Source organism: Dermacentor variabilis, chromosome 10 (genome assembly GCF_050947875.1).
Source record: "Dermacentor variabilis isolate Ectoservices chromosome 10, ASM5094787v1, whole genome shotgun sequence".
Lineage (NCBI taxonomy): Eukaryota > Metazoa > Arthropoda > Arachnida > Ixodida > Ixodidae > Dermacentor > Dermacentor variabilis.
This window is the reverse complement of record NC_134577.1, coordinates 80,920,627-80,931,051: the sequence shown is the minus strand read 5'-3', so window position 1 is coordinate 80,931,051 and position 10,425 is coordinate 80,920,627. Positions and strand designations below refer to the sequence as shown.

At 46.0% G+C, this 10,425-nt stretch overlaps 1 protein-coding gene across 1 annotated transcript; it reads right to left on the bottom strand.

The window, feature by feature from the left end:
- Positions 1 to 874: 874 nt before the first annotated feature.
- LOC142559621 (uncharacterized) lies at positions 875 to 7,312 on the bottom strand. Its single transcript, XM_075671197.1, has 3 exons — positions 7,033 to 7,312; positions 4,283 to 5,204; positions 875 to 1,241 (listed from the first exon to the last, which is right to left on the bottom strand). The coding sequence occupies exons 1-3, from the start codon at positions 7,083 to 7,085 to the stop codon at positions 879 to 881; spliced, it is 1,338 nt and encodes a 445-aa protein (XP_075527312.1). The 5' UTR covers positions 7,086 to 7,312; the 3' UTR covers positions 875 to 878.
- Between the last annotated feature and the right edge of the window lie 3,113 nt (positions 7,313 to 10,425).

The window sequence follows — 10,425 nt, the reverse complement described above, 5'->3', positions numbered from 1 at the left end:
ATATTTTCCCTCTGACTTGTAATTTGCGTGCCTTCAAAATAAAGGCGTAACGAAAAGGAGAAGACTATTAGCAAGTTAATTTATGAAAAATAAGTTATATAAAATGCTTAGTTATTTCCTACACAGCTACTCACTGCGCGGCCCTGTGTGGTAGCACAAGAGGGCACCGAGAGATAGAACACGTGACGCTACCGTCGCGACGTTCGCATCCCCTGTGCCAACTTTCGGCGTTATGACGTCACGCTACACAAATCTCCCAAGAAATGAAACCTAATCTAGTGTGGAGACCAGCTAGTATCAAACATGCTCTCGGTTCGTTTAGCACTGCTGATATGTTTTTATACAGTACATGCCTAAGACATTCGGTATGTACTCTGTCGCCTGTCAATGAATAAGAAAGCTGACCATGTGGGACCAATCTGGTTGTCAGTGATGTCCTTACAAGTTATATTATGGTGTATGAAAAGAAGTAAAGTATAAACGGGACGCTAATTTTTTTTTGATCGGCCATGTGACTAAAATACTATGGAAGACGATCTTGAATATTTACGATATATGCGAATTCTGAGTTTGTGAGTTTTATACTATCAAAGCAAATATCTTGCACATAGAAAAATCAATCTCAGCTTTACAATTAGGTGATAAGGCTAATGATGCCCGTAGCAGGAATCTGACAAACTTAACAACTTCTTCGCAAGTTACTGTCGAATTCCTTTTCAGCAATCTACGCAAAAATCGTGTTATTTCCATTTTTTGTTTATAGACACCCGCATTCACTTTCGTCATGCTGTGTTAAACCACCTATTCCTTCAAGCCCCGACCCCATGCAAACGGCGAAAAAAAAAGCCACTAAATTGTTTTCACTGACCTAGACTGACTCAACGTGACACGACGTCCGCTATCTTCAGGAAACTTCGAACGTGGAGCCAGCAGTCGTGTCCAATGTCGACGATCTGAAGCCTCCTGGCACCGGGATGACTCAGGCACTGCACCGCCTCCTTGACGACGCCAGTCATCGTCATAAATTCGTCAATGCTACTGCTGCGGACGCGAATCAGGGCGCTGCGGATCCTCTTCTTGGCTTCGGCCTTAGTGACGTCAGCACCTTCCATCACCATTTCGAGGAGACGCGGGTGGTCACGCATCAGCTCGATGGCGCGGGCACCCTCGACGCCATTTTGTTCACCCAGCACGAAGTCTACAGCGTCCAAGGCGGTGGATGCATTCTTCCTGGCCACTTCCTGCGTGTACAGAGATGACCCACGGTGGGTAAAGCAAGAGAAATGTAAGCCTGCGAAAGTAAAACGTTCCAAGCACTTCTGTATAGTCTACGCGAACATGGAACTGAAGTGGATAGCGCGGGGAATCGATAAGGACATTGAAGGTAGCCGTGCATTTACTATAAAAACATAACGCGACTTCTCGATCGTAGCATCGCTTGCTTCGTCGCAGAAATAACCTCGTAGATTGCCCATATGAAGTCTTCGCAACGTGATTATGAACATTTTAACGTTAAGCGCCATCCAGTGCAGCCACGGGATTTCACATAGAGCAAAGAAACATTACAGGCGACCGCCGTTGTGGTTGCAGAAACTTCACCTTCATCATAGTCATCATCATCATCAGTGTATTTTTACGTCATCTGCAGGACGAAGGCCTCCCACAGCGATCTCCAATCACCGCTGTGCGAGCTGATGCCAAGTGTAGTTTGCAAATTTGCTGATTTCTTCACGCCATCAAAGTACGTAATATATTCGTTCACAAAATTTTGGCATTGGTGCAGCTGAGGCAAGCATCCGACGAGATTGACGAGCGTGCTGTGACATCGTGATAGCCGTCGTGCGTAACCACGATAGCTGATAACCACGATCTGTTGACGCGATAGCTTGGTAGCGTAATTAAACATTAAGCCGACGCAACCACGGTCAGGACCTACGTAATTTGAAGCATTCACCGTTTAGTAAAAGATACTTGTCATGAATCGTGTCTCCAACGAATCGGTACTGCTCTTGGCTAGCGCGTATACTCTCTCTCCCTATATATATATATATATATATATATATATATATATATATATATATATATATATATATATATATATATATATATATATATATATATATATATATATATTGGGAAGGCATTGGGAAAATTAGCCGTTGAACTGTGCACAATAATCAAGAAAAAGGGAAATGAATGTGAACGAAACGATAACGTGTCGCCGTTGGGAGCTGGACCCGCAACGCCAACGTTGGGTTGAACTGCCTATTGTCCTACAGGCGCTGTCATCAATCCGGCCACTAACTTCGGTATCCATATTTACTAGATCTAGGGCCGTAATAGCGTTAGCCAGCGCCGCTCATGGTGGCCGGATGTGTAACATCCCTTTTTGTCTGCCCTGGGGCGAGGATATCGAATCTGGCAGTGTTGATGTCATTAGGTAGCGCGCGAAGGTTTATTAGCCACGTGCCTACAGCGTCACATGTTACGTGATGCTGAACATGCTATTAAATTCGAACTACCTTCACTCACAGACTTTAGCATTCTCAAACTCACCTTGTCGAAGTAGCCTATGTTTATTTAGTAAACTGCGTGGCTTTCGAGAGCTTATATTCGCAGTTATTATTCCAAAGGCTAATGGTAACCTTTTCTTTTGTTCGAGACCATTCATCGTTTTAGTATTTAAATATACTTCAGGTAAACTTGGTGAATCGTTGTTTTTTCATTTGTTTTGTGTAAAAGAGACACAGTTAGTATTTCCTTCGTTCCTTAGCAGAAAGTCTTAGTGCAACGTCTAGTCACTCCAGCGTGGCTTTTGAAATGTCTTACCTATTTTAAATCTGCTGCCATCGCTTCATTAATTTGGCTTTTGTATCAGCATGTAGTACGTTGGTGAAGGAATAGTTGCGCTATTAAAACGCTTCATGGTTTTAAGGCTCGGTGACTTGTTTCGAAGTTCCCGCCTGAGACTTTCAAGGAAAGTTTGGAGCCAACATCTTTCACTACAACTCATGCGAGGAGTGAAGCAACGGAGTACTGCCCTTCGAGATATGCGTGCGACGTTTGACGCTTAGACGTCGCTGTTGAGCACCACCATTGGCGATGCTATACAGGTAGTTTTCCACCAAGAATTTTAAATTCCGGGGGATCCTTTATGATGGTTATGTACTTCGACTGAGGCTTGTCATCCTCATTGTCACGTAGGGCCTCTTTTGTTACGCCGACGCTGTTTTCACGAGCACAACGACGAGGAACATCGCGTAAAGGAAACCGCCATCTTGTCAAGAACACATTCTTTTCCAATGCCCACATAATGTAATCCTCGCGCACTGCAATGCTTCTCCTTCTCGCCTACGAAACGCATGAGCATTTTGCACTCCTTTGAGAATCAGCCTGGAGCCTTGCACTAATTACCCATCATCGGTGTTCAGCGATTACTTAGTGATTAGCGCCTTCGACTATGCAATGGATATTGCTCCAGTGGCACGGAGTTCAGATTCCAGTGTGGTCGGCTGTGGAGATCAGTAGTATTTTTTTTTCTTTGCGCTTAGGCAAATGGTGAAGCTGCGGATTACGAGGTGGCTTGGGGCGTCGAAAGAAAAGCATAGTCGTTGTGCCACACCCCGTTTCGAGTACTTAACCGCTCTCGCGCAGTAACGTTTTCTGTTGGTTCGGTCATGCTCGACTCGCATACCTCGAACAAGCATCTTTACGTGAACGCAAGGGGAAAATCTAGGTCAATTTGATGAAGTGCAGGAATTAATATTTTACATATGGGAGACTTAACGATGCACTTCATTACTTTAAAAGGTGGAGGCAAAGAAACGCCAGTGTGCTGTAGTCTATGCGGCAACGACCAAGCGAACCTTACTGTCTGATTAGTCGGTACCAAGATTAATTCCGTTAAGTCCCACGGAGTTTCCCACACGGAACTGTTCATCATTCAGCTAACATGTGAATCATGGATGACAGGTACATTTTTCTGCGCCTTGTTGTCGCCTTGAGCATTCTTGTGACGCATTTTATGACAGCATTTAGCTTTCTAAGTTTGCAAGTACTCACAGTCTTCAAAGCAACGTTATTAGTATCAGTGCACATGCGCAGATGATGGATAATGGTGGCGTTTATGACGCAGTATGCTAATGACAATCAGGAGTGCTGCTTAGTAACTTTCCTAGAATATTCAATGTGGACAGTCCTCTGCGTGCGCTGTCTTTAGCAGGTTATCATTTTCCTTGTTATAGCGAACAGACAAAAAAAGATACTTAGGACTGACTCATACCATGATGTCCGTCAGCGCGCCGTCCTTGTTGTCGGATGCTTCGAGGAACGCTTTGGTCCCGTGTACAGGACAGCTCTCTTTATCATACGTCTTGTAAAAGATGCACGCAGGAGTCGCGGTGAATTCGGTGAGGCTGAGGCTCCTGCTAGCACCTCGCGCGAGCACGTTCAAGTCGTCGTATGACAGCTTCAAACCCTTGATACTGACTCTGACTAGCTTGATATTAGAAGCGAGAGCTGACGCCAGTTCTCCCACCACTTTCCAAAGCTCAGGGCTTGTCCTAAGGACACGCGTGGGAATCAGCTCTATGTCTACCTCAGTGAGCGCGGTAGAGCCCCTTATACATGCTGTCAAGGCGGAAAATTCATTGATTTCACAGTCAAAGCATTGAACCCGCAGCGAAGTAATGTGATCGCAACCACTGACAACACGTAAAGATGGGACTATTGAGCGCGGGATGTTGTCAATTCGAATCCCCGAATTGATTGTTGCATTGCAGATTTGTGGGCATTGCTGCAGCTGCCTTGTGTTGTCGTGCGCGCATTGTCCCTTGACGACAACGCGGTCATTGAGCCCCCGCTCCCGGATAGTTCTGGAGACTCTGTCGAGTCCGTCGATGCAGGGCAAGGCGTTGACGACCACCGTCTTCAGTGCCTTGTTGTCCGAAACTGCATGGAAGAAGGCGTGGCACTCTGCTTCTCCGAAAACCCGCATGTCGATGCAGAGCCGGCTGAGCGTCGAGTTCTGTTTCCGCAGGGCTTGGCACAAGGACTCCATGCACTTCGGGGCTTGGGGATCCGGAAGCTGAAGAGTTGAATTCCAGAATCTCGCAAGACATTCGCATAACGTCGAAGGTAGTCTCAGCCGCCGTAGTGTGGCACTGCGTGTGATGACTTCGGCGAAGAGGGTGACCGTGCTCATGCTGGAAACGCATGGGGAGAAAAAAAGCTATTTGTAGAAAAATTATGCCTCAAGGAAAAATCTTTTTAGAGATACAATGCATTCTAATGCAAGAAACAGAAATCAACGTGTCTGAAGGTGTAGAAGAGAACTTATGTTTCAACAAATGAGGACCACACTGTATTCCAAAAGATCCACAAGGTCTCGATTAACTATCGCGTCAATGAACGAGCGCGAATGAAAATAAAAGCAATCTGATATCCATGAGTTCATATCGAAATGAGGGGCTGAGGTTCCGGCATAACATTCAACCAGAAGCAAGTTCGGCCTTTTCCCTGGTCGTGTTCACCATTTCCCTTCGCAATCACTAGCAGTCATTTGAAAACGATACGTAATTCTACTCACTTAAAAGGACGTTTTCGTGTTCCTTTGAAAGCGACTTCAAGTTTGTCTAATGACTATTCACTGCTGTCCCATAGAGTGACGAATAAAACAGGAGCTTGCATACACGACACCAATGGCAATCTTACCTAATGACAATACAAAGTCCAAGAAAACAGTTAAACTCGCAGCGACGTAAATCGCGTTCATAGGCACGTAATTTCCAATTGTAGTTCGACATCAAGGAAATGCAGGATGTTTCACGCAAACACTTTCAAAAATATTTAAAGGTTTCCTTTGGCAGATATCACAACTTTAGTTCATGAGCTGGTCTACTCGAAATGGCGGACAATGCTTGTACAAAAAATTGAGTCAAGCGTGAAAATTAATAAGAATTCACTAATTAAATTTTTAACTAATTACGTTATGGCCCCTAGTGCAATTTACAAATTCTAGCCGTCGAAGTCGCATGGCGGAAACACCTGGAACGAATTTTCAAGATGACACCAATTTTGAGATACAATTTCCCGAACTTTGCGAAGAAATGCATTGGCATTCCAGTTAAACTCTTAACGAAAATTCGTTTCTTACACTGAAGCAGACAAGTAACTGGAACGCCAAATCCATTTCTTGGCAATGCATTTTTCCATTTCTCCTATTTATATCTCGAAATTGGTGTCGTCCTTATAATTCGTTCCAAGTGGACCCGCCTTGCGAAGACCACTGCTAGAATTTGTAAATTGCAATATGGGTCATAAGATAATCGGCTAAAAAGATAATCAATGAATTCTTAATAAGTCGATTTTGCATTTCAAGCTATTGTGCAAGTAGGTTACACCGCTTCGAATAGACAGGCTCATAAACTGGAATTGAGTTATCAGCTACAGGCAACTTTTAAAGAATTTTGAAAGTGTTCGCTGAAGCACCCTGTATAAACATGTGCGCTTTTATTTGAAGCCATGAGGACCGATTTTGTAGAAAAAAATATCTGCTATCCTAAATAAACTCTATCTGTCGGCCAAATATACAAATAATGATTTGTTCGCTGAACTCTCAACAATTCAAAAGCGAGCTACAGCGCATGAAATACAATAATATAGGCAATGAGCAAAACGTGAACAAGGTGAATGGAGCAGCCAACGTTTCGACAAGTGGACTTGTCTTCTTCAAGGCCTTGAAGAGAACAAGTCCACTTGTCGAAACGTTGGCTCCTGCATTAACCTTGTTCACGTTTTGCTCATCGTCTTGAATTTCTATCTCCCGCATCTTTTCTCTGAATAATATAGGCATTACGTTGTATCCAGCAAGTTACATTTGACACTAAAGTAAGGTACTTCTAATGTTCTTATATGCCAATTTTGGCATTACAGGGCGAATACGTGCTACGTGCACCGTAGGACGTGATACGTGCTTCGATATGCCCTGTTGGCGTACCGTCGATTCGTGGTCCAATTATTAGCAACACTTACAATAATTCGCTGCTCGTGACGATGTCTGCGTTGAGTTCCTGCAGTGTGTTCATATTGCAGACTGCATCGACGATTTCCCTCAGGGGGTACCGTATGTAATAAGCGTCCTCCGACGTTAGAGTCAATTTTCGCAGCGCGCAGTCTTCTTTGGCGAGGTATCTGGCGAACAGCGCGTTGGAGGCTTCGTCGCGGTAGCCGAACACGCAGTGTGAGACACCGAGTTGAGTGATGCTTTTGTTTTCAGTGAGCTCCCGGATAAGCCAACACGCATGGGTTCCTGTCATGTGAACGTCTGACACGTCGAGTGTTGTCAGATGATCGATGCCTAAGCCGAATGACCTTCCAGGCATGGCTGCGACGCCTGGCCATTCCTCATCGAACTCGTTGACCTTGAGGCCGACATTTCCACACTGTGGCATAGGATTGAGCATTTCGAGCAAGATAGCTTCGTCGCGAGGTGATGATATAATTGCTGGGTAGATTGTAATGCTTTTCAAAAAGCGATTGCCATTTATTGCTGAACGCATCGAGGCGCGACCTATCGAAATGGGCCTGAATTTTATCGCTGTGATGCAGCGATGCTCGGCGAGTAGCCGCTCGGCTAGATCCAATGCCCTCGCTTCGCGCGAGACTTGCTCAGGGCCGTGTGCAGGGTACCAGCAAGCGCGTGCCTGGTCACACTCGATTAGGACGGCACCTCTGCTCTTTCCTCGCCCATCTTCCGCAAGCTCTAGGCAAGCACCTCGAAGGACCTTGTTCAAATCACGACGGTGTTTCATTAGGCTGCAGCTGGCACCATCCTTCTTAGTGCATGGGATGTTCAGGGTGTCCCAGTCGATGCTGACCCTGTAGGGTGCACGTTTGGTGACGAGAGCTTCCAAAGATTCAGACATGCTTCACCGACCACTTGTTTGGCGAAACGCTGTGCTGCCCACTGGACGCTGTCCTCCAGTCGTCGCACGTGGAACCTGCGCCTAGAAGATAAAAAAAGAAAGATGCGCGATATATTTAGCGACTGAACAGGTGCTTCGCTACTAAAGATGACCAGCGCGTTTCGCTATAGGGATGTTAGTTCTGTTGTATAGCATGTTTTGACCACAAAGGGAAATAATATCGCCAACCATTGGCCATTTATGCAAAAGGCAAGAAACGCTGCGAAGATTGGGCGATGTTACTACTCGCCTATGTGATGAACAATTTGTGCACGCCGCCAAAGCTACGGCGATTGCCCTGACGTTCGAATTGCGCTAAGCCGCCCACAATATTGAAAAAATGCCGTAGTTTCGCCAGAAAGGCGAAGCACCGATTGCGATAGCAAATTAGTGGATAGCAGTTTTAGCAACCGTATATAAGCTTTTAAAATTCACTTACTAACGAAAATAACCATGATATAATATGTAAGCCTTACTCAACGAGGACGTACAATGAAGCAGACATCCACAGACAGCTCTGTCTTTGTGTGTCGACTGCTTTGTGCGTCGTTGTTCAGTCGCGCTTACACATTCTATCATGGATTGAAACCAACAAGCCCGCCAGCGTGATTTATGTAAATTAGCAAGCAGAGTGTCACGTGCGCACAGGTGAACATGAACACACCTAGCTCATGAGCGCGGAAACTCGCCGTCAAAATGCTGGAGTGGGAAATCGCGGGAGCAGCAAACGAATTTATCTTCGTGCATCTAGCGCTTCAGTGTGAACAAAACGTCGAAAGCACAGCGCATACCAAGCTACCGGCACTACGCGCACTCTACAACCATCAAAGATCGCTTTGAAGACGAGGCCCGTGCAGGCGCCCTCTTGCGCCACGTCGCAGATCGCTTTGAAGACACACGAGTGCCGGCAACGCGTCCCTACGGCTTCCGTCAAAGGCGTCTGCTATGGCGTCCGCCATTCGCGTGAGTAACGCCGTAGGAGACGCCGCGGTTGTCTCCACTCTTCGGAGCGGTGAGCGAGGAGGACATCGACGCGCCCTAGCAGCCGCAGGAGAACAGTCACCCCTCCCTCGTCTGACCCCCGCGCAATACGCGTATCAGGAGAGGGCACGCTTCCGACTCGCGCTACTCGCTGGCGCACGCGAGGTGCTGAATTCAGTCGCGTTCGCCGGCTCACCCTCGAACGCTTTCGTTGGCACGTACAGCATACGGCGCGCGGCGACGGTTTTATCGCCGTTGGACTTTATACACTGTAAACGGAAATAACTCACAGGTGGGAGTATAATGCTTGCGCTCTTGCGACCCCCCGTTTGGGAGTTTATTATGCTCCGTATGATCGCAGTAGAATTTTTACTCCGTGTGAGCGGAACGTTTGCGTGGAACCTTGGGAGTTCTTTTTTCTCTCTTTTCTTTATTTTTTGCTTTCCAATGGACGGAGTTTTTTCAAGGTGCAACGGGAGTATAAAAAGAGGCATCGCGCAAGGTTGCGGGAACATCTTTACAAGCAGAGGCTGCTGGTCAAATTTCGAAATGTACACATAAGACCGCGTCAAATTCAACGAAACAAGCCAATGGAATCACATATATCATGACATACATAAACATTTCAGAAACGCACCAATGCAGAACCCTGAAAGACATCCCACGTACACGGGATACTCAAGAAGCAACGCTGCCAGTATATATAGCCACGATGCTGTGTGCTTCGAAACCGCCTAGGTAGCAGCTGTGCTGTTTTCAGAATTACGACTTACATGCTCGTTCGTACGAGAACTGCCTCTCTGAATACCTTAATCAATAAAAACTGTTAATTCAGAGTAGTGAGAGAAAAATGTCACTGGCGTAATTTTTCAAAATTAGCATGCCATTCTGTGAGTGCTGAAGCGACTTCACACACTGCCGGCGTTCGCGGCCAAAAAGTAGTGCGTTAGTTCCTGTAAGCAAGAAAAATGTAAGTGCGTGTGCTTCATACCAAAATTCAATTTTTGCGATATTGTGGTAGCGTAGCAAGAAATTATTACGTGTGAGCATGACCCGCAGCAGCCGACGTAACACGGGAAAGTGCGCAGTCATACATTTTCTACACCGCACTACTTGCTCAACGTCCAAGCAATCTCTCTCGGTTGTGCAAAGGAGCTACATCGCTGATTTGTCGAGTGAAACCTTAAACTGGGAGCCAGCAGGCATGCTTCTAAATCGGCGTCTGGGATAGAGCATAATATTAATGCAATATCGGAAGCAACGACGTGACAAAAACCTATATGCGCGATAACAATTCGGTTAACATCGCTCAGTTACGAGCTTTATTTACAGAACGCATACTTTTGTCCTACCGTTTTTCTTCGGGCGAGGATATCCATACCCACATACATAAAAACAGTTGCTTGCACTCCGGTCAATTTTACCGGCAACACAGCACCGCAACGAACTTGGGGTAGTGAGTGTGGGTAGTGGGGTAGTG